Source organism: Athene noctua, chromosome 2 (assembly GCF_965140245.1).
Source record: "Athene noctua chromosome 2, bAthNoc1.hap1.1, whole genome shotgun sequence".
In the NCBI taxonomy this organism is placed as follows: Eukaryota; Metazoa; Chordata; class Aves; order Strigiformes; family Strigidae; genus Athene; species Athene noctua.
In genome coordinates this window covers 67,151,291-67,176,109 of record NC_134038.1, presented here as the reverse complement: position 1 = coordinate 67,176,109, position 24,819 = coordinate 67,151,291, and the positions used below count along the sequence as shown (strand labels likewise).

The 24,819-nt window shown below is 37.9% G+C and overlaps 2 protein-coding genes across 4 annotated transcripts in view; one reads left to right on the top strand and one right to left on the bottom strand.

Moving 5' to 3' along the window:
- Positions 1-23,988, bottom strand: part of INVS (inversin) — a 98,911-nt gene extending 74,923 nt beyond the window's left edge. The window contains exons 1-5 of one of the 3 annotated variants that reach the window (XM_074899348.1): positions 23,919-23,987; positions 21,133-21,204; positions 20,108-20,270; positions 19,139-19,308; positions 11,324-11,490 (exon numbers count right to left, since the gene is read on the bottom strand). In XM_074899348.1, the coding sequence (XP_074755449.1) occupies positions 11,324-11,490; positions 19,139-19,244 (273 nt within the window). In that variant the 5' untranslated portion in view covers positions 19,245-19,308; positions 20,108-20,270; positions 21,133-21,204; positions 23,919-23,987. Of the gene's footprint in view, positions 1-11,323; positions 11,491-19,138; positions 19,309-20,107; positions 20,271-21,132; positions 21,205-23,918 lie in introns of all 3 variants that reach the window. The other 2 variants (XM_074899347.1, XM_074899349.1) reach the window with 2 other exon arrangements.
- Positions 23,989-24,128: 140 nt separating this feature from the next.
- ERP44 (endoplasmic reticulum protein 44) overlaps positions 24,129-24,819 on the top strand; it is a 53,785-nt gene continuing 53,094 nt past the window's right edge. Inside the window, exon 1 of the mRNA XM_074897794.1 lies at positions 24,129-24,331. Within this exon, the coding sequence (XP_074753895.1) occupies positions 24,275-24,331 (57 nt within the window). The 5' untranslated portion in view covers positions 24,129-24,274. The remainder of the gene's footprint in view (positions 24,332-24,819) is intronic.

The window sequence follows — 24,819 nt, the reverse complement described above, 5'->3', positions numbered from 1 at the left end:
TTTCATATATCTTCTTCCTTGTTTCTGAAAGCTAACCATCCCTTCTTCCTTTCAGGAAGGCTGACATTTGACAGCTTAACATAGCTGACAGGGTTGCCCAACAGCCCACCCTCCCTATTCTCAATCCAATTAGACCTCTAATCCTCCAGATGAAAGGCCCAACTACTCACGTTCCTCATGACAACGACAGCTATTGATTATTTGTCACTACAGCTAACACCTTCTCTGTCGAGGCCACTCTGACAGAAGCAAACCTACCAAATTAGACAGCACTTTATCTGCCCTGGAGGCCAAATGGCACAACAAGTAAAGGCTAATAAATGGTATAAAAATGAACAAATCATAACATTATGACAGGTTGATCGTTGCCAGCAGCTTCACAGCTCAAGCTTGATGCTCTGTTAGACCCGTTCCTTCTCTTTTCTCTTCCACTCATGCTCCAACTTTGACTGAATTAAAGGCCAGAACAATTAAGGCATTTGACCAGCAAAGATAAGCTAGGATAGAAGTATCATCAAGGGACACAAATGTCAATAGCAGACTACCGTTTGTCAATAAAAACATTCCAGAGATGCAAATGCTCATGACTCTGCTCTCCACTAGGCTGTACTGACTCCCTTTGTACAGAGCTCTTCTAAAGCCCAGGCAGAAACTCCAGGAAAATTAACCCCAGAAAACCAAACTTGAGCTGGGGAAGTGTTCTTATCAGGCAAGGATTTGCATCATTAAAAAAGGAATCCCAATTCCGAGCTACTTGACAGACAGATGTTATGGTTGTTATTCTATTTAATAGCTACAAAATTTTCCTTTCTTTTTAGTGGAGTGATATAAACCAGGACTACATAGTTTGAATTTATTACTATAAATTTTCTTAAATTGTTTCTCAAGAAAAAAAAAGTCTGTTTCTAGGACAATATGCAGTATCCAGTAGCATAGGACCTCACAAGTCACAACACTCTAGGGCAAACCAAAAAGCAGCAACAACATTTATTATTTTTACAGTATCCAAAAACATTAACAGTGAGACAAGAGGCACAGTCCCTGAACTGAGGCTGTTTAATGCAACAAATGACAGGAAGACACCATTAAAAAAACCCAAAACAAGTAAACCACCACAATCATGGGAACATTCTTAAGATCAATCAGAAGAATAATGTGAGTAAAAATACACGAGTTCTTGAAACAGTTAAAAAGCAATTAGTACTGCCCTGCCATAATTAATTAGTTGATTTCTCAACTATGCCAAAAAGAATGTATTTTCCAGCGACAGCTTCCTACACTTCTGAAATCACTTACTAGCAATAAAATAATATTAAATCAAATACATTTAAACTTAAATAGAATAAAATCTTCTTTAGTTAAAGACAACAAAAGACATGAATATCCACTATTCTACTTTGGAAAAATCTACAGTTTAACAGAGAATAATGTTCCTGTGTAACACCTAGGTCGTACAGATTTAGGAAACTACATGCAAGTGCAACAGAAATCTATTTTTAAAAATCTAAAATCTGTAAAAAGATCTATTTAATAAACAAAATAAAAATTGTGTAGTATTTTTCCTCAGACTGTTTTAACTTCTGAGGTTTACAAAATAGTCTTGGGGTTGCAGACATATTTAATAATTGTTTCAATCAGACACAGATGATTAAACTCTTCAAAAGATGGGCATTCCAGTATAGTGTTACCACAAAGTGTAGATATCTAAATTAATATTTTGGCAAACAGAATCCTTAAGATTACTATTGCTTGAATAAAAACTGAATCTACAGGACATTTGGGTAAGCTGGGTCTCAAAACTCAAGCAAAGAGGTAAAAAATCCCAAAAGTTAAAATTTTATATGATACTTCAAGGAATAAATTTAAATTATTACTATACTGCTCTAAAATGTACTCCAAATATAATAAATCACTGCAAAGAGGAGACAACTATTTTAATTTTTCAATAAAGTAGTGTACCATTTAGTAGATGATACTTTTTATTTACAGTGATGAAAACCTGGTTTTAGTATAATTCTGTCCTTTCCAAAACAGCATTAGTTCCAAACTCTCAGCACTGGGCCCTCACAGAAGCTCCTGTGCTAAAGGAGAGCTCTACTGGCACATCAGCCCCACCCTCCACATGGAGGAGAACTGCCCAAATTCATTCCAAACTCTCCTTCACCCAAAGACATTTATGCCTACACTGGCGACAGTGAGTCCACAGCGTTCTCAGGAGCTGTTCAGGTTTTCCAGCATAAAGAAATCTCTTAATGTTTACATTATAAACCTCCTACTTATCCAAGGTTATATTCACTGCTATGGTCTGTTCTTATTTAGCAGATTCTAATTCTTTTTAACACACACCTTGTTTACAGAGGAAAGGAATACATACTGTTCTTTCAGTTTGGTTTTACCTAGTTCATTAAGAGTATTCTCATTTGGGCTTTTTTTCCCCCCCTTTTATTATCTTAAGTGCTTTTCCTTTTTAAAAAAATCTTTAACTATGAAGACTAAAAAACAATGTTATATTAGAGGACTAGCTGATGCCAAGCAGTGAAGAAAAATTACTGTGCTTCATTTCTAATCATATCAGCAAAATAAGTGCCTTTATATAAGAATTAGACTCATTAACCCATTAAGTTGTCTCCCTCATTATTATTCCTGAGTTTTCTTCTGCAATACTTATTTATAATATTTGATTTGATCACTATTCTTGACAAGTGTGACTCTTTTCCGTCATTACAGGTCAGAATCAGAAATCATATACCACTATGTTTTTCAGGTTGTGTTCGAGGAGATGTGCCTCCCTGACAATCATATCTGAACATCCTTTACACATAGAAAGAGCTAATCCATTCATCTTCACAAACCCCTTAGATGTATTTATTCTTTGTTCTACTTTTAAATTAGGTTTGTAACCCTCACAATTAAAACAAAATCCTTCAAAATGTGGATACGACAATGACGGCTGCCAGTCTTCAACTGCCCCAGGCAACTGAAGATCACCACTTCATGTGCACATAAAAGACAAGGCACTACACTTGGTCCATCCCTTTCCACACAAATATACTCTACTGTACAATATTTGTCTAAATACACCACAAGTGCTCCTGCTGTAAATCCTCTCTTTAAACCTCCCCCATCCACCTTCAGCTTTTGCTTCTACTATTCTAAATGGGGAAAACCAGTATTTTGCTATTACAAGTGGAAGTAGATGGAAGCATTCTGTCTACAGCAGGCTATAGAGCAAACTCATCAGATATTTATAGTATAATGCATTTTAGTGCCTCAGCCAGCTTTATTTGTTCTCTTTCACAATCCAATCCTACCCAAAGACAGTAACAGACACCATATTTTTTGTTTAGCCATGTTCTAATCCCTTTGATGCTCAAAATGACTGCTGGAAAGTACGTATATTCAGGGAGTGAGCCACAAATGTCAAGTCGTATTTCCAAGTATGTCTTATTAAAGTAAGTTTAGTAGCCAACAGTTATTAAAATAATTTAAAAGTCAATTTTACATGTGACATAGACATTCATACCATATTTATCAGTGTAGTCTGTATAGAGACCTTTAGCTACTCTGAAATTCTGATCTTGAACTTGGAGTCAGAAGAACTACTTCGGCACGTAAATTTTTGCATAACCTTGCCTTGAAATGTGGTTTCATCCTAACATAAAACCAGTAAGAAATCAGATTCAGATGCCTTAGTGTCTGCTGTACAACAGAAACTTGACTTGTCGAACAGTATTTCCACAATTTTGTCTTCTGCAGACAAAAGAACTGGCTGGATTTTAACCCACAGTTTGACAGTAGAGACAGATGATTGCTGGATACCAAATGACTCTAGTGATTTAACACTTCACGAGCAACCAACAACGTGCATGTTCTTGCCTTGTTACGAGGCACGAAGTGTGTATGCTGAAAATGCATTGCCTGAAAATATGAGAATCACATATGTGCCCAAATGAAGCTCTCCATACCAACAAAATTGCTGTCAAGCTTTCTGTTTCAATGATGCTGCTCTATAATGTTTACTGTAACTGACTTGGAAAGCCTTACCTCTCCTTCACATATGCCTGTTTGCATAATATCTAGTGTTGCTTGATTCCCCAGAACCTTTTCAGACAAATCATTTCTCTCTCTAGATACATGCAAAAGAGCTTACCTAACACTGGTCTCCACAAGATGCTTTATCTTGTAGTATTTTTTCTGTACAATCATGTTCCAAGCTGCTCTGTACATTTCAGTGGAGAAATAGTGAAATTTAAGATGCTCTGGAGCTACATTGGAATGCTGAACTTCATAAGAGGAGACCAATACTTTGATTTCAAGATCACCTTTTTATACTTTAATATTTGGCTCACTGATCACTAAATCAAGACAAATTAATGCAGAGGCAAATGGAAGTATTAATGAAATCTAAAGAATAGTCTGAAGCAGATCCTGAAAGAAAGCCACAGCTATTGTTAATCACAAAAAAAAAAAAAACACCACACCTTCAGAAGGGTTCCCTTGTCCTCCCCTCAACTCAAATGGAATGCTGCTAAATTCTTACCTAAGGTTTAAGAATATTTTTCATTATGTCAGAGTTCATCTAGGAAGTTCCAGCCCTACAAAATCTCCGCTTTATTATTCTTCCCCAGTGGTGAAAGTACAACTGTCACAATACTGTAAATCAGGTCTCTGTGACATTGAGTTTTTTCTTCCTACAGTTTTCCTGTAGTTATTTTTAACCATTTCAATAGGGCTTGCAGCACAGATCAACAGTAGTATCAGCACAACCAATAGCAAAAAGCATTTGGGAGCATGACTACTTCTGCTAAACAGGCAGAAAATGAATCGTTATTTTGCAGAGTTCATTCTCTGTCAACTCACTGAACAGTGAGCAGTTCTTCAGTTGTGAAAAGGGGTCACAGGAAGGCCATGAACAGGACCAACCCTTTGGTAGCTCAATCAACTTATCTTTAATACAACACACACAAATCACATAGGAGGAACTGTGCCTTCTGCCCTTGAGCATCTTCAGGCTGTGTTCACCGGAGAGAACCCTTTGTTCGGGAAAGTAAAGAAAACAATTGTATCACAGTTATTGTCTGTGGCTTTAAACACAGAAGAAACTATAGTCCTGCATGTAAAAAAATTACCTCTTCTGGATGGTCAGCCAACATTTCTGTTTCACACCTTGGTTTGTCCAGATTTTTCACATTTAGTCAAATCGTATGTTCACATGAAAGTATGACAGAATGAATGTAAACCTCATTCACACTTCATGAACCTATATGCACTGAATTAATATTACTCATTATGAGCTTGCACTTAAGAGGGAACACCATAAAAGGTTACCAGCCTAGGAAAAAAAGAACATAAACTGACCACCATCATCTCTGAAAGGCACTTATTCTTATGATACAGATTGAGAAAGAAAGAAGCACGTGCTCTTTTATGTAGTTTGAATAATGCCTGATTAATTATTTGAGAGACTACAGCTCCGGGAAATATATCTTTAAAAAGGTAGTGAAGGAAAAATGTGTAAGTTTGCTCCCAGGCAAGTTTTTCAGGAGCTTTTAATACAAACATCTTTTACTTGGACAAGAAAGGGGAAATAATGTTCTGGGTTTGGGGCTCTTGGACTACCTTGACTGTACTCCTTAAATAAGATTTGGGAATTAGCTTTCCTAAAAACAGTGAACTGAAGACTACCTTCTGTTTATAATTTTCTGCTATGTCTTATGCTTGCCAGAGGCTGTTTTTTCTTACTTCTGTCTTTACCTGTATGATTACTGGTGAGTACAGAGGAACAACCATTTTTTCTAGTTCAAGAAAAATTACAATTAAAGACCATTAAAATATACTCTCTTACTTTACATAAAATTCCTAACTGCATCCTGGATGCACTGTTATTTGTCAATAACTGTGTCAGCAAAGAATTAATATAAGCTACAGAATACATCATGCCTCTAGATAATGAAATCCAAATTTTCCCACTGGAGTGGTATCAATCTTCTTGAAACCAAAATTAATATCCTTCTGACAGTTAATCATCCTAATACTTATTTTAAGTGCATATTGTTAACATTCAACAACAAAACTATTGAATTTTTTCTTCTATCCCTATCAACACAAAAGGCTGTGCTTGGGGTATTCATAGAGATCGTTACTTTCCCAGAGTAAACATTGCTACTAAGTGAGCATCCTCTGTGAGAAATTCTGAAAGAAGCAGGCCTGTTTTTTTCCTTATACTAAATTGGAATTACTTAATGAAAGATAAAGGAAAAAATCATATACAGGTAATTTGGGTATGTAGAAACATTTCCATTAAGAAGTATCACATGTGGGTGTTTAACCAAGTTGCAATTTAAGACTAGAAGCAAGTTGCTACCAGAATGCTTACAAGTGAAAACTAATGTCTGTAGTTAAACTGCAATCTCAGTACTCCTATCTGTCTCCATAGCATGTTTATCTTACAATAATCTAAATTCTACCATCTTAAATGATCTGTACCTACATAGTAATACAATTCCTCAGTGTGAAATCACTGGCAAATTATGTTAATGATTTTACTTCTGTTGCAATCAGTCACTGTTTCAGCTCCCAGTAAATTACATCCATGTTCATGAAGTCACAACTGTCCTCTGAAACTCCTATGCAATCTTCACAGGTGCACTCCTGAAACAATTTGTATCATTTTCTGGTGGGTTTCGATTTTTGGGTCTTTTTGTTTGAATGGTTTTTAATTTAATTTTTCTGAAGTCAATGACTTACTTTTTTTTTTTTTTTTTAAAGGGTCTGCACCCTTTCAAAACTGCTTAGGACACCTGTCCATTTAATGAGAGACACCAAAACATTCTACCTTTATAGTGGACAGAAGAAAACCCAAGAAGAAAAATCAAGTAACTTCATTTTACACAGCCTTCTATCTACAAAGACTGAAACATTTCCATCATATGGCTGATGAAGACAAGACAGATCCTACAAAAGATGATGTCAATGAAGATTCTAAAAAGATGACCTGGTAAAAAAATATATGCCTTGGGTGAGATTCAGTTGTTACAATTTAGGCATTGACAACATCAAAACCTACGTCAGTCAGATACCTAAAAGGATGACTGAGCTAGTCAGCATGTCCTAAGGTACTCATCTATACTTTAGGGTTAATGAAGTGCACCCTAAAGTGCATTAACTTTAAAAGTGATCTAGATGACTTGCTCAGATGTAGATGTTTACAATGTAAATTTCTACAGACATGAGATTATTCTAACCCTATGGTCTCACATTGCATTGTGTTATATTTTGAATATTTCCATCAAATAATATATTTGTTACATTTAAGTAAAGAGTTTAACTTTTTAGCTCCTTATTCATGCAAAAAAATCTTTGAGAGCAACAGATGTCTAAAGCTTAAAAGATGTAATACAAAGAATGTCTATCACCAAATGGAAGACTTACCATAACGAACATAATTATTATCATTAAGCAACCACTCAGAGGTTATCATATCATTGTGTAACTGCAGTTATTTTCAAAAAGCATTGGTATTTCAAGTATTTTATTTTATAATAAAGAATATATAAGACCTTATTTTATTAACTTCAGGAACTTTCTGCAAAGAAAAGGGTGAGAACACTTATGCTTAATCTGCTATCAAAAAAAGGTGGCTAGGTGGACCAATAAGTAAAAGAATATCCTAACTCTTACTTCTTGCAAATAGTCCAGAATGTCATTAATGAAGGCACAGAGATTACAAGAACCCTTTGTTGAGAATCTGATACATCTTTCCAGGTAACTACTGCTTTGTAGACATGCTCCAGTGACAAAAGTCATTTGGACAAAGCATGGCAAGACAAGGACGACATAGCAACTTTGAGTTCTGAGACCTCAGTTTCCTCGTTAACTGGCAAAGATGACCTAGATATTAAAACTGCATTAGACAGGGTTACTGAAATCAGATCACCTTCACTTTTTACCTATGCTGAAACCCTTGGAACTGAAAGAACACGGGACAGCACAGGTTAGTCTGCCTAGCTATGCTATCAGAAATATTTTTGACAGAGACTGTGAACAGCATTTATATCAAGTGCAGAAATTTTGGTATTGTTTATTGATATCCAAAGCAAAATAGAGCTATTTTGACAACTCACAGTTCTGATAGGACACTTGTGAGACAACAAGCAAAAGCACTTGAGTGCACCAGAATATCTGGTAAGAGATCAACTACACAACTGTAACTTTGTTACTACAAAGTAACTACTTAAAAAGGAGTTAGAGGTGCCATTAGGAAAAGATGAAGGATTAAGGAAATACTGAGAGACTGTCTGTCACTTCAGGTAATGTTCTGTATGACCATATGAGTAATGCTATAATCTCTACCTATAATTTAGGAAGAACTCTCTATTATCTGCAAAAGAGACTTTAAATTTTGAACACTAAAAGAGACTTTAAATTTTGAACAACAAACTCTAGCCCTCATGATGTCTGCTGCAATCTGATGAGTAAGGTGTTTCAAAAGCCCTCCCAAGAGACAGTAAAAAATGGCAAAAGTAACCCTAGAGAGGAAGGTTCCTACTCAGGAAACCTTAATTCGTTTTACATCTGTGTTCTTTAGTTGAGAACACATGTGTGGAAAAGTGTCTTCTCTTTCTTGCCTCTTCACTGGTTGCATGTAAAGGTCTGAGCATTAATCTTAACTTCTCTCTCCAAAGAAAATGAAAATTAGGAGGCAACTCAAGTGCAATTTCAGAATCTGAATCTCCGAGCACTGTCATTCTAAACAACTTGTAGTTGTGACTACAAATGAATGTAGATTTGGAAAGTCCTGTAAAGCTGCTTTGATGAAGCACAGGACAGTGACTGACTCACAAGCTTGAACACAACAAAAACTATACACTGGTCCTGGTAAATATGTAGATTCATGATCAACCAACACAGCATTCTTCTGTTTCTATCTGAAAATCAACTTTCAGTACTGGTTATGCAGAAATTTTTTTTTTACTTTGAAAAAAAAAAATTAGAATATAAACCAAAAGTATCAGAGAGGAATAAGAAGAATGCAAAACATTATTTAAACAGCCAAAACTGCAGGGAACATGAAGTTATTTTGAATTTATTTTTATATATTTTGCAGAAGGCATTCATGATGGAAATGCAGATCTTAAAATGTTAACAAGGAAAGACTGAAGACAAAATTTTACACACGTGAAATGTTAATTTTGTAACCTGACATCAATACTGAGTAACTGCTCAGAAGACACAGAGTGCAGTTTTACAGGACAGCTAAGCCAGCCAAATGCAAAGCAGCTGCAAGGCTCTCTCCTGACCACTTTCTGCCACTCCAGCACTATGATGGTACAAGCACTTACGTGGCCTGTGGGGCGAATCACATCTCTCTAGTACATTACACAAAAAGTGGGTGACTGAATAAAACCTTCTGCTAAAACAGCACGGGGTAAAGACAGTACCTTTTTTTTTTCAGCTGCACTGTCGAAACCACATCTAAGATGGTCCAAGTATCACATAGTACAAACTGCCCTTTCACGATTGCAGTGAGACATAAAGGAAATGGAGAGCACATGCAGTTAATGGCTATAATGCCAAGGCAAAATATCTCTTGCCTTGAACAGCTGCAATATAAATTCTTGTTTAAATCTTTGTCTGCATGTTCATTTTGTGGATATTTATACTGGTTTCATCTGCTAAAATGTATTTTTAAAAGCTGGGGAAAATGTAATCTTTAAAATTAAGTTTTTAATATGATTAAAATGTTCATGTGCCTATCAGGTTATAAAATCCAAAGCCTGTATGAACACCAGGCAAGTATAGCATTTTAGAGCAATTTAAGTCTCTCACATTGTTATGTTTATGAAATACCTGTCTTTGAAACAACAACATTCACAGTAAGCTGATCACTTAGAAATATAAGAAATAGAAGTTAACCCTGGTACACTGGAGATAAGGTTATGATGATGACTGAAATATTTCATCAGGGTGTTGTGGTATATAACCAAATAAATGAATTTGCCTGTTTCAACTCAACTATAACCTACTGTAATTAATTACGATGGTAGTCAATTAATGTAGTGCATTACTGTACGCATTTCAAGAATTCATTCACACTAGTTCTTAATAGTTAACATTTTTACCTGAGGAATTTGTAAAATTAAAAAATGAATACTTAATTCTCAATAAGGGATGTACTGACACAGACCACACAGTACCTAAGGTTTCCCATGCAAGTGTAGCTGAAGAATGTCACCATATTGTAATCTTCTCAAACGATTCTCTATTTAGTTGCTCCTACTAAATACTGTGACCATACCATAGCTCCCTTTATGTAAACCTAACTCAAGTAAAACAAAAAAACACCTTGCAGAGTGTATTAAAAAGTATGTAAGCTATTTGAACAATGTGAATGATTATGAACAGGTGACAATTTTTTATAAAAAACGTGATTTGCTATGAAAATCATGGTAGGCACTCTAACTGGTACCAAAGCTTACATAGCCAAAACAACTCTAACTTTTGAGCAGTTACAGTTTTACACTTAGTATAAGAAGCAAAATAGTAAATAAAAAGCTGTTGCTTTCAGTTTGAGCTTTTAATCTTCTCTGTGGAGTCTTTTTCATAGTTTATGAACTCAAGCATCCTGGTTAGCTAGCCAACCACTCCTTTTTTCTTCTCCCATCAGCAGTTTTCTTGGTCTCCTGTAACTGTGGACACTTCCCTCAGCCCTAAACATGCTCAAAATTTATTGCAGCTCTGAATTTATGCTTTAAGTTACCTTTTATTTTATTGTTGAATACTTCCTTTAGCACTTTTCCAGTGGGACAATTTAACTAGACAGTATTATAAACTGAAATTGTAGAAGGAAAAACAGACAGTAATGCATTTCCCTCCTGGTCCTGGAAATGATTTGGTATTCCATATCCTTGAAATTCTCAGACAGGGCATTAATAATTAACGATGTATGGCCTGAATTCCACTGAAATTAATGGTAACAACCTAAGGAATATCAGTGTACAAAATGTAGTCTTTACTTAGAACTGGCTATCCCAAAACAGACAAGGACTATTTTTCTTAGTTCTTAAAGTTCTTAAAACAGCAACAAATTGCACTGTCTCTGTAGACAGCTACAAATGTACTCAGCAAAAACGCTAAAAAACAAAAAAATAAGCCTCCAAAGATTTACTTCAGGATCAGCCAAGTTTTCAAAAAAATCATAGATTATTTGCCTCTAAAATAATGAAAGCCTCTAAAAATACGATATCCTTACTCAATACAAGAAAATCATTATAACCATTATGAATGCCACAAGTTTATACAATGGCTGAGTACTTGTAATTACCTTTTGCGCAGCAAGATGGAGAGCGGTTCTTCGGCTACGATCAGCTCTGTTAACATCGGCTCCAGCCTTCAGCAATGCCTCTGCACAGTCCAGTCTGTCAGCCAATACACAGTACATAAGGGGTGTTCTTCCAAACTGGTCCTCTTTATCTTTCAGCTCAGTGTTTCCTAAAAATAAAAAAACCCAAACCACACAAAATGGTTGTCTGTGACTACCAAACTAAAAGTAGTAATTTTTATTAAAAGGTTATCTTATTATAAATGAACATGGCAGTGAAAACAATGCAGTATAAGATAACGTCAAAGTTACTACTTTTTACCCTATTTTTACTGACATTTATAGGATATTTCAAAATATATTTACAGCAAAAAGTACATTCAGAAAACATTAGTTCCACAAATACACCTACCACCAATAACATTCTGCAGTGGCATAATTATAAATAATTTAAAAATAGTTATACAAATCTTGGCTGAAAAGATTACTTTAAAAAAAATCAACAGCACATAAAGCAAATAACCCTTCTGAAACCTGTAAACACTGTAACTAAAACAAGCTTTGAAGCCTACTCACAGCAATGTTTATTTAAAAAACATAAACGTGTCTATTACATCAACACCATTTACTTCATAGTGCTTTACAATATGGAAACCACTAAAATACTTCCTGGGCTTTCTTGAACTGATAAAGTTAGTAAGGCAGCAATTAAGCTAAATAAGTTGTCTGGGGTCCTACAAAAAAATCCCAAACCACTGTATTCCTATTCACAGTCAAAAAAAAAACCCAAGCGCCCTACACTTTAAAGTTTCATATTTCTATTATGTCACCACAGAGAAACTAGCACCTACAGATTCATGGGTATCAACTATCCTACACATCTCAACTCTAAATACCTATTCCATGTAGCAACATTGTCTAGAATTACTCAAGGAACATAGAATTTTAACAGGTAAGTTCATTTTCAATATTCCCTTGTTTGCATGATTGATGCTTCAAAAGAACTCCAGCAGAGGCATGCTTCTCCTTTACAAACACAACCCTCACTCTCTCCCAGCATATTATCATTATCTACGTATCCAGTAATTATATTCTTAATTATCAATTTCTATTGATTCACCCAGCAGAAGCGTCAAGCAGATTAAATGGGAATCAAGGGGAATATCAAAAATTAAAATTAATTTCCTACCAACCAACCCTCTCACAAAAACCACTATTAAGCAAGATATTGCAAGTTAGAGCAATCATTTGCTCACTCACTCCATTTCGAAGTTCCTTTAAAACTGCTGAGTGAATACCATGTCATTCTCATGATTCATTCTGTAACACCTTCTCTTGCTTAGAAATTGTCATTTGCATTAAAAAAACTCTTTCTGCTCTGTAAAAAAAAGAGTTTAGGAACCCTTCTGAACTCTTCTGTGAATGCAGATATAGAAAATTTCTTTTTGTTCTTAATCCATGACCTTGTCTTCTTTGACTACCCCTCCACCTTGACAACTATTAGTTTTAGTGGATTAGTGTTTGAAGAATGCCTTGCTTTTTCACACCCACCTTCACATTGCTGTTTAGCCATGCTCACTTCTCTTTCACCTTCCTAAACTTTTTCTTTTTGCTTCACATTATAAGCAAGGAGTTTACTCTTCAGACTCACCTTTAGATGCTTTGTAGCAAGTGTTTTCATTTTAATTCCCTTCACCATATTTGAAGTACACAACTATAGCTGGCTGCTTTGCTTATGCATGTATACTCTGGTCAAGGGTTACAAAATCTCACTTAGTAACACTGATTTAGGTCCTACACAGCAGTCAAGAGCAACTCAAGAGTTGGTTCTGTTCTGGATTCACCAAAATTTCTGTTGGCAGACTGTTACTGATTTCTAACAATCTAATTTTAGGATCATATCCTCAATAGTAATTTACACAAAATATATGAAAGTAAGCTTTTTTATTATTGTGCTTCCTATCAGTTCAGACTATTTGATCTCCCTTAGCATGTCACACATACAACCATCTGGTCAGATGAACAGTAATAAAACGTTGGTATTATAGTTTCTTATTTAGACCTGTAAATGCAATCATTAAGCATTTTTTTGGTGTTAAGATTGATTTACATGGTCATTTGTTAATCTCATCGGAATCCAAGGCTTGTTGTCTGCTTTGGTTTCTAATGTGTCACCACTCCTTCACCTACATGGCTTTCATGGATATATCACAATACTAAGTATACAGAAAAAGCACTGTCCACATTGATGCTTTCCCTTCCACAAATTTTACATTCTCACCATATGACAAATAGCCTCATTTAAAACATGACATCCTAGTTTTTCTATCTAATTTTTACAGACTTCCATGTATGTAGAAAAATATGTATGTTTCTTTTGGATTTCTATGCAACTTCAACCAGACTGCATAGGATGCTATCTTTTCCTACTGTATGATTGCATAAATGAAGATACAGAACAGCTACAACTCCACCTTCTGTAGATAAGCCACTGGGAACTGCACTTACCCTTGTCATCTTTTCCTCATTTTTCCAGTAGAAATCTTCTTATAATGAGCATAGCAGCTGAGTCTCAGATTTTTTCAATAAATAAATGACCAAAGTACATTTTTATACAGAAGAAAAATCAAATAATAAAACAATAGAAAATTTGAAAATTTACACAAGTGATTTATTCGGTGTGGCTTTGCACAAAAGCTGCGTAAGAATCTGGTCTGAACTTTGCTTAGAATGGGAGAAGGCAAAGTACTGGCTGTATCTTACTCATTATTCTTAAAAAGAGATATCAAAACCGCTTAATTTTATGGTAACATTTTTAAAGTAATCTTTAAGACTTAAAAAAAATAATTTGCAATGTTTCTAAAGGGGAGTTACAAGCTGTGTAAGTTGAAATATTTTTGGATTATTGTTTATGTCCTGTTATATCCAACTACATTTTGATGTAAAAAAAAAAGTAATGTGCTTTTTACTAAGACTATTTACATATTTCATACTGTTTTAAAATTCTAATTGTAACACTTTTGAGAAAAAAGCTCGTGTATTGTCTTTAAATATTCATTTAACTGTCATCTTATTTTCATTATTGAAGACTAATTCTTTATTTCTGCTCATAATTACAAATTGTAATATTTACTAACTGCATTAAAAAGTAGTATATATATATAAAAAAGTTATGTCACTTCTTTAATTAATTCCATGGCCATTAGGAAATAATTAAAAATGTAACATATGAGTTAAACAGGGAAATCCAAAATTTTTATTTTCCCTAACTTGTAAAAATCTTTGCTAGACTTTCTTGTCACAGCATTAAAATTTCATTGCAAAGTGGATGCAGTTTCAAGATAATTCTTTCTTCTACTATTAGAAAAAAAGTATTTTAAAAGTTACATGTACGTATTACAAAGCTGTCGGTGTCTTACATCTCAATATTTAGGTAACAATAAATGTTTTTTCCAGTCAATGGAGTATAGTACAGAAACATCAAAGCTAGTTATGAACAACCACGCAGTCCTGTGCAGCAACACACAGATACTGAGGTCCAAAGCGTAATTTAACATGACACTGCTCTCAGCCAACAAGCCAGTTACTCTAATTATTTAAGTACAGTCAGGTGCTCTTCCAGTATTAGTTCAGCCTGGTAATTTAGACATCACTAAACCATATTTCACCATTCAATGTTAACACAGCCTCAACAGTGTCTTACATTTTTTGAAGCTGATGGGCTTTGTGCAATATATTTTTAAAAATAAATACATAAACATGCATTTCTCCCAGTAAAGACACACACACATGGTTTATGCTCATATAATACTCGTTCTTAAATCAGCAATGTGCAAAACTAGGCCCCCTCCCTCAAATTCCAAGTTCCTTTCTGGTATATAATGTTAGAGGATATACAGAATTTAGAGACTAAAAGAAAGAAATGGGTAAGATCAAGATGAACAAAAATGGCCTAAAGCCCAAGCACAACCCACCTAAGCAGAGCAACAGACATCTATTTTCATTTACAGCTCACAAAGAGTGATACAGCTGATGACTGAGTTTCCATGACTTGCATACAGTCTGAGTGATAAATGAACATTCAAAACTTGATGCCAGTAATTTGCCTGAAGATGCTGCATTGGTTTTTAAGGTAAAGAAACTATCTTCAGCTAGCAATAGGTTTCTTGTTATTATTTTGTATGCTTACAACACTTAAAATGGTTAAAGTCCTGTGGGCATTTCCCTAAAAGGGTGTCTCTGTGCTCAGGCTATGAGACAGGACAAGGACTAGGAGCTACTATATCACCATGAGGTGCTAAGGGGGACTATGTTGATGAAATTCACTAACTGCAACATCTTGTGGACTTCACAGTTGCAGCAAAATATTATTTTCTGCAATCAAGAAAGCACAGGTAGCCTTCAAAACATTCACATATTAGCATATCTAAAATGTGCCATGGCAAAATTAAATTCTCTTTCACAGATGTGCCCAAGAAAGGAAGTTTGTTTGATCCTCCCCTTTCAGGATCAACATCCTCACCCTCCAGATTATGCATTCCATAAACTTGTTGCCCACGGAGGTCACAAACACCACAGAATCAAGTGGCCCAATTCCAAAATTTAACCTTCATATTCGTACCTCATCACTTCCTCAGTCTATGCAAGCAGTCACATCAGACTCTAACATTTCTACCCATTTTTCAAACCAGAAGAGGAGAAAGAGCAGGAGGAGGACATGAATTCTGCTTAGTTATTAAAAGACAGGCCATCTCTTGTTACTTCCAAGAATCCTGCCTTCTGTAATACTTGATTTGAGTTTTATTCAACCTCCTACATTGCAGAATGTGGAAGAGAAGCAGAAAGGAGAACCAAACAAAACCATGCAACTGCATATTTGCAACCCAGAATTTATAGTTAACATTTACAATGAAACATCGTATCAGAGATTTAGAAGCATTAGTACGCAAGCAATACATAAGAGGTTTAGAATGAGGATCTGGACTGAACAGACACTTCAGTATAATGACTATTACACACATTATTTTGTTTTTATAAGCAATTAAAACAATTAGATGCATCTTCCCAAAACTCTGCATAAAAGCATTAAAGGCAAAACAATCCTCCAAACACAAAATTACTTTTTGCTTCCTTTTTTTTGCCTAGGATTAAAATCATACAGCTGGGTTTTAACACTGAAGAACCGTTAATTAAAGCCATGTTCAATGTTGTATAAAACATAGAAAACAAAATACTGTGAGTATTCCCCAAAGCCTGAGATCATACCATTCTAAAACAATGTGATAGAGTACTAGGTAATTCATGCAATGCAAACAATTAGCACAATTTTGTTAGAGCATTGCTTATACAATAAACATCTGGCACATATTGTACTTTATGGTATTCAACCCAGAAGCCATTTAGAAAATCCTGTAATTAAGCATGAGCAGTGGTTAACATACAGGGACACTTAGTTCCAAAGCCCACTTTCTCTATACAAATTTTCTACTTACCTTTGATTCTGTGTAGCCATGCCTCTTATTGGCAGGGGATGTCAAAAACAACATACTATCCAGAACACACTGTATTATTTTAAACACCTGTTCCTTTAAAATCACAGGCTATTGGGCAGCAGATTAGACATGCGTCCATACTCATGAATTATATGCAAATACAACGTATATGTTTTTATAAAGTCACATGTTCCATCAAACTGCAGATGGGAAAAGGAATCATCACCAAACAGGTTAGAGGGCTGCTCCGAGAGACTGTTTAACCAGCCTCTATGCCCCTCCTCTGCTAATAACTGAATAGGAAAAACTCAAAGAAGAAAATAATAATTAATTTAGGGGTTAAAAGTCCTCCCTAAAAGGAGAAAGACGGACTTTATGTTACTGCATATACCACTAGCTACACAATCAAGACGCAAAGCTTGGCTGTGTTCAGAGAATGTTGTTAAGCAATCCAGCATACACACACCTAACACTGAAGTACTGTCCTGAATTAGATGTTGCTGCTAAGTGCAGTCATGAAGTTCAGTGAGTAATATCAATTGCTCAATTTACTTCTGGCATCAAGTTATACTTTCAACAGTGCCTGGTAAACAGCTAAAAATATTACTCTGATGCATTCTTCTTCTGCTAGGCAATACTTTTTTTTTTTTTTTCAGTCCTGTCCTGGCAAAAGTAAGGTCTGTGTCATATCCTGTCAAAACACGACAAAGCAGAAAAGCCAAATTTTGCTATTACAGCAAAGGCTGCAAGGACTATGCAGTTTTCTCTTCCATGTAAAAATAACACACAGCATTTTCATTTTGTTGCTGCATGATCAACATGAACAGAACAGTGATTTCCTTATCTGGTTCTAAGAGCTGTTTTCTGGTATATTTGACAAGGTGTACCAGCAACACAGAAGTACCTGTTCCTCTGTGTTTTCAAAATACATCTTTTGGCTGGGAGATTAACAAAAACTGAACTAAAACCAAAGTTAGCAAAATCTCTATGCTGTTGCTTCTCATTGTTAGCCAGGATTCGAAAGCTCAGACTTTTTTTCCCCCTCCACATGCAAGCAGTTTTTTTTTAAAAAACAAGGTATTTAAAGCTACTTTGTAGTTGCATCCCAATGATTTCTAGAAGCATCGCCATATCAACTGCTCATCCATTGTTCATAAAATGTTCTACGAAAGAGTGAACAGATAGCATTAAATGCAAACAGTGTATTCTGGAGCGATCATATGACAAAATAAAGTTGAAGGCCCAACAAAAAAATAGCCTCTAATAAACAACACCCTCAAATTTTTTCTCCTGTTTTGAGTCAAATCACTTCTAATTGTCTTTTGAGATAATTATTAGATATATGTTGTAAAGATGAACCATTTACTGCTTTCTATACAGCTGAGAGAATAGATCCACATAGCTTAATGTCTTGTCTTAAACCCAGGTCAGCAGAAGATGCAGAAAGAAATCTGACTGTTGGTTTAATGTGATTACCACTAAATCCTCTACACCCATTAAAACTGACAGTTAATGGCAGAAATATAGACTAAGACTATTTCACAGTTCTTCACCCCTACGAAGCTCCAGGAATAGGATTTTCAAAAAAATAAAATAAAACCTCTACAGTATCAGCTGGAATTGCATTTAATCAGAAACTCTGAAAATCAAAGTCTTCACCTACCATATGCCAGCCTTCCACATGCATGTAAGATTGGTTTTGTAACACAGAATATATGCTGCTTTTGAAATCTACTAACCTGGAATGCCATACAGTTCTTGGTCAGAAAGAAAAGGCAAAATCCTGGGCTTTTTAATGAATGGGATTTTTTTTTTTTTACTTCAACCTCAGTAGGACCAGACTCTCTCATTACCTTTAACTTGTCTTGAGAAAATTTGTTAGTGTATCAGAATCAAAGTAATAAATAGGGCTGGCTCCCTTTGTCCCCAAATACTACACAGTAACAAGACCTCATTAACTATAATAAATGATCTGTAAAAACAAGTTTACCAAATTTCCCACAAAAGCAATTCCAAAAATAAGGAATTGCAGTCAAAATATTTCAGCCCAAAACAGTTCTCCAGAATTTCAAATTTTCTGAAACAGGAATTCTGAGTAAATCTTCTGGTTGTATCACCAAGTTTCTATTTTACTTCACACAGAAGTACTAATCAAAGGCAACAGGAAATAAAAAGTTTAAAAAATCGTATTTCCAGGATTACATTTATTATAGAAATACACACAATCAATAACGGAAAACGTATCATAAAGATCAGAGCAGTCAGTCAAAACCAAAAAGCTTCAGTTCTGAAGTAATCCACATACACCTGCAATGAAAACATTTACCTGCTATTAGCTTTTGGAGGGTACTCTTATCTCCATTAACAGCAGCAGCATGCACTTCAGATGCTAAGGAGGAACCACTGACGAGGCAGTTTGCTGAAATATTCATACTCTTTCAAGGTATTACCATGGGTCAGATGTGTACCACCACCATTTTTTGCAGGAATTCAATTCTAGAAGAAAACAATAAAATAGAATTAATTTTATAATGAGTCATTAAAACAACTCAATCAATGCTAAAGCGAATAAACTGTTCTGTTAAAATCAGAAAAGAAAAACACATTTTTTTTAATTTCATGGATTAAATCTACCTCTAGCCAAAATTCAAACAGAAATGCCTACATTAATGAGATATATACATATATAATCATTTCATTGCCTTTAACATAAATTTCAATCAATAAGCTTTACAAAAGTCTGCAAATAGGAGAGTGTTTACCTACAAATCAACAGACTGTTCTTCGGAGTGTTGCTATGCATGCTTCAATTCAGTAACCAGTTTAGTTTGTTATCAAGTATCAACTTGATATATTCCTCCAGTACTTGATATCTGGTGGTATTTTACAATGATGGTCTAGGGACATATGCAGGACAAGTTTTACAAGTTGAAGTAACATATTTTATTTCACCAACTAACATAACTGAAATAATTCGATCAGCTTTCTAGATTACAAGTGTTTTCAAACCTGAACAGAAGTTTGAAAATGTGTGTGTAAGAAAAAACACAACGAATTAGACCAGAAGTCCAGCTTTAAATCCTGTCTCAAACTGGCCAATGGTAGATGCCAAAGAACAGAGCAAATATATACATATATAAAAAATTATTATATATATGAATATGATTTTGTACATCTCTTCCAAATACTCTCCAAATGTACACATTTCTAGTTCAATCACTTCCTGAAGTGCACTTGGTTTCTGTGTATTTAGTACTCTGCAAATTCTGCGAATTGTTTCAATTTATTTCCGTACTATAAACGTGTCCAGTCTCCTTTTAAGATTATGCAAATCTGTAGCATCTGCAACATCCACTGGCAAGGAATTTCAGACCACAACCAGACACTGTATGGACAAAGCACTTGCTTTCATCTGTCTTGTCCTGGCTCTTGCCATCTGAGGGTCCTTAATCCTTGTACTGGAAGGAAGAGTAAATAAAGAATTCTTATCTGTCAGTAATTATTCTACAGATTTTTAACATATCCTCATAGCTAACTTAGCTGTCACCCAAGCAGATGCTTTTCTGTTTGCATGACCATTTTAACTGCCCTTTTTGGACCTTTTCACAGTTCTGTTCTAACCCTTTTGAGATGGAAAGAAAACTCCACTAGTTATTCAAGATGTAGGCAAAATGTGGATTTGTGCAGTGCTATAATGGTATTCTCTTCTTTCTTCTCTATTTCTTTCCTAAGTCACATCTACCGCTACAGTTGCCTTCCGAGCCTCTTCTGAAATGGAACCGGTACCTTCACTGAGCTACCACTGCCTCAAGATCTTCACAATAATCAGCTCAGGTCCATACACTATTTGGTAAATGAAAAAGGGTCTGCATGCTTGAAAACTTGTTGATATTCTCCAAAAGTATCAAATATTGAACTTCTACTTTCAACTCTTACCACACTGCATATTTGGAATGGAAAACAAGCTGAGGTAAGCAAACAATAATTGTACACATCAGGAAAAAAAAAAAAAAAAAGAGGTATTGCTGAGCTGTCTACTGAATTCTGGGAATTTTTCACCTCATCTTCTGCTCCATGCTAATTTAAATATACTCCTTTTGTCCCACATTTACACCATAGTACACTTAGAAAACAGCAAGAGGAAGCTATTTTGCTTCAATTGTTATTTTCAACCATCTTAGTTTTATCTGTTCTATAAATTTCATATGTTGCTAAACAGCATCTGCTGCTATTAATATAATTGCAGATGCATACATATGTTGGAGGGAAATATTAAAATTTGTTGGAGGGAAATTATTACAATACCAGAAAAACATTCACCTTTATGTAAAATGAAGTGAAAACTTCTACAGCAGATATGAAGCATGAAGTAATAGAATTAAAGGCTTTTACCTGCAAACAAAAAAGAAAATCAAATACAACTTAATACGTTAATGTAATTGTAGACTCTTCTTCACAAGCTTTAAACTTCCGTGGAGAGCTGATAAGAAAACTAATACAGGAAGCTTCATGGCAAATATAATCAGTTACTCAAAGAACACCTGCACAATCATGATATCACTTCATACCACATCTCTGCAATAAGCACAAATATGGAACCATGAGGCTGTGCAAACCTGCTCAACAACACATCAATATACTGCATCCAGTCTGCATGAAAACGCTCAGGTGTAACTCAGTGCCTAAAGTATACCACGTGGTAACTGCAGACAAAACTTTTAACACACTAGTGTCAAAATTGCTGCTTCTCCACTTTGTCCTCAGACAGCCAAGTGCATGCTATGCTGCTCTTAAAACGGCTAACCGCACCACTGAACACTCCTTTCCTGAAGTCTGTCTGGTTGAGTTTTCATGAGCCATGAAAGTGGGTTCACCTTACCTTCCAATCTCTCTCCCATACAAAAACTAGTAAAGGTGTGACTAGAAAGGCATGAGATCCTGGTTTCCTTGAGTACATATACTAGAACTCCTCACTACAAGAACGCTTCCTCGCTTGTGTTCACAGATTTCCCTTTGTCGTCTGTCAGTCACTTCAGAACCAGGAGTAAGTATGGTATTGCCCTAACTACCACTCCTTAGAGGATGTATGTTACGGAAACATGCAATGACTCACTACACTTTAACAAAGCAAGCAATTTCCCCAAACCCAACTTTTGTTTCAGGCACCCTTATAAAATTATTTCAGAAATCATCCCAGTCACCCAACAACCAATTTGCCAACACCAAGCATGTATGGCATTTGCACCTGTCTGAAATGACCCATTATCAGAGCACAATAGTTACTTGCTCCTACACCAGCACTGGTGCACGCCCTTGAGAATGCTGGTGCAGAAACGTGAGGACCAGTTCCTCACATAACTTCATGAAAGTATTCTTTCTCATTAATAGTTCTGGAGCCATTTCTGGTCATCTGAAACCTACGGAAAAACATGATCCTATCCCACCACTCTCCTCTTCTTCCATGAACCTCAGAATAACATGACAATGCTGATGTTCAGTATCGCTTGGAAGTCATGAATGCTTCTATCCTTACTGAGTTTGGTGAACCTCGAAAAAGCCACTGAATGTTTTTCTGACATGCTTGTTTTACCACATAAGTAGATGATCCTTCCCATAATCAGAAGCACATCATTAAGGGATTCATGGCTTTGTTCACTTCTAGGAGCAGAGAACAGAAAAGAATTCAAAGAGTCTAATGTGACCACAGGTTAAAAACACTTACACTTTTAGAGCCATGTAAGACAGGCTAACGGTGCCATAATACACCACAACAAATAACAGAAAAGTTCAACTTGACTTGGTGCTTAAGAAAGCCAAAGAAAGTACAGATGCATACATGACAATGCTGGGTGGACAGAGCTTACACAAGCCAAACACACTTTAAAACACACAGCACAAGTGCTTTAATTTTAGTGTAACAGCCTTTCAAACATTCCCAGCTGTGGCTAGAATCATTCTTTTCTTTTAAGGAGGATAAAGAGTATCCACATCATTCAAAATACTTGCACCATTCGCTGCTTCCCAAGCATCCTCTGCTCCTCCAACAGAACTGCATTTTTGACTTATAGGACACATAATTAACATGTTTAATTCAAAGCCAAACTTTTCCTCCCAACCTAACAGTACGGTTTATGCTTTCTGGTATCTGTACATTATACTGGATAAAAGCAGATGAGACATTTCTGACTCAGGTAAACCTGAAGAAACCAAAAGGGACATGAAACTGAGTGTCAGTTACAAGTAGTTGCAGTGCCTTGCCCTACTTTTTTGTCAGTTTTTTTACCAGTTATAAATATACATTTTCCCACTACATGAAGGGAACTACAATACTCAACTACAATCTGAAGAGGAAAGAGAGAGAAGGGAAAAGGTTACAGAGATGTATCATGTGCTACATAGTTTAACGTGCACTTGGCATACAAGAGCACATTAAGACTGAGCATATATGTATTCTGAAAGGTCCGAAGTTTTACTGGAAGGGGATGAAGCACTGCATTTTAGGTGGGCTTCCTTTCGGTGTTGTGACAAAAAGCACGAATCTACTGAAGCGCCAAGGAATGGAACTGAACGTTGACGTTCGACTTTAACCCTATCATCAAGCTGAAACTGCTGCACCCTCCCACCAGCCGCTCAGCCCCCTCACACGGGCTGCGTTCTCCCGCCTTGCAAAGACAAGTTGCTTTCCCAACTCCGAGGACACCATGCGCGCGCAGCGCCCAAACACCCCTCAGGTCCCCTACGGTCAAAGCCCTTTCGCCAGTCCCGGCGCCCGAAGGGCCGAGGCGGGACTCAGCTACGCCAAAGGGAACGTGGACAAACTTTCCGCGGCCGCCCCGGGGCTGCCCAACCCGCCCGGGCCCGGGTGAAGTGACGGAGCTGCCGCGCGCTTCCCGCCACCGGTGAGGACTAGCAGGGACCCCTCGCCTGCCCGGACAGAGCGGGCCGCGGGCCCCCAGGCGCCACAACGAGCCCCAGCGCCCGATCAAGAGCGGAAGAAACTACAGTACCGCCAAGGCGGGAAGGGTTAACCCTGCCCCGCCCGGGCGGTGACAGCCGCCGCCACCCGCCTCCCCTCCCCGGCGCCGCAGCTGCGCCCCGTAACTCACCTCGACCCCACCCGCCGCCTCATTGCGCCGCCACCAGGCCCCGCCCCTCACCGGCCGGGCGGGGCCGGGGCTCGGGCTCACGCGCGGGCGGCCCCGGTGCGTTCTGGGATCGCCTCTACGCCTCTCCCCTCCCCTCCCCTCCCCGGTGCGGGCCGCTGGCGGCGGGGGCGGCCGGGACTACGCTTCCCGGCGTGCCCCGCGCAGCGCGGGGACCCGGAAGTGAGCGGCGGAGGCGGGGAGCGCGGGGCCCCGCGGTGGAACTTGCCCGGGTGTTTCCTGGCGACGGGGGAAGTGAGGAGCCGCCGCCGCGGAGAGTGGGAGCCGCGTTTCTCCCCCTCCCGGGCGCCCGATCTACCATGAGACCCGCCATCTTCCCTCTCCTGCCTGACCCTGGCTGCCTGCTCCTCCTCCTGGTGAGCGACCGGCTCCCCCCAGCCCGGCCCCGCCGCGGTCCCGCCACGGGGAGCATCGGCCTGGGCTGGGCGGCGTGGGGGCGGCCGGCGGGCCTCGGGGCTCTGCCCTCCTGGCTGACAGCGTCCTCCCGCTCCCCCTCTTATGCGTGCCCGGAACGTGCCTCCGGCCGGGTGGCGACCCCCGGCCCCACCACGGTGCTACCCCTCGCCTCGCTGGGGGCCGGAGCCGGGACCGGGGTCGCTCCGCCGACACCTGCTTGGTGGGGTGCGGGGAGGCGAGCGGCGGCTGCGGTAGCGGGCCCGGTTGGTGGAGCCCGGTGTTGTGGCCGAGGCTGATAGGCTGCGGACCCGGAACGGGCCGGCGGTGGGGCGGGGCTGGGCTTGGGCTTTGCGCCCTCCGGGCCGAGGCTCGGGAGCCGCCGCGGGCCCGGGGCATTAGCCTGGCGGGCGGTGGGGCCTGGCCCCGGCCCCTCCGCGGAGTAGGCCGG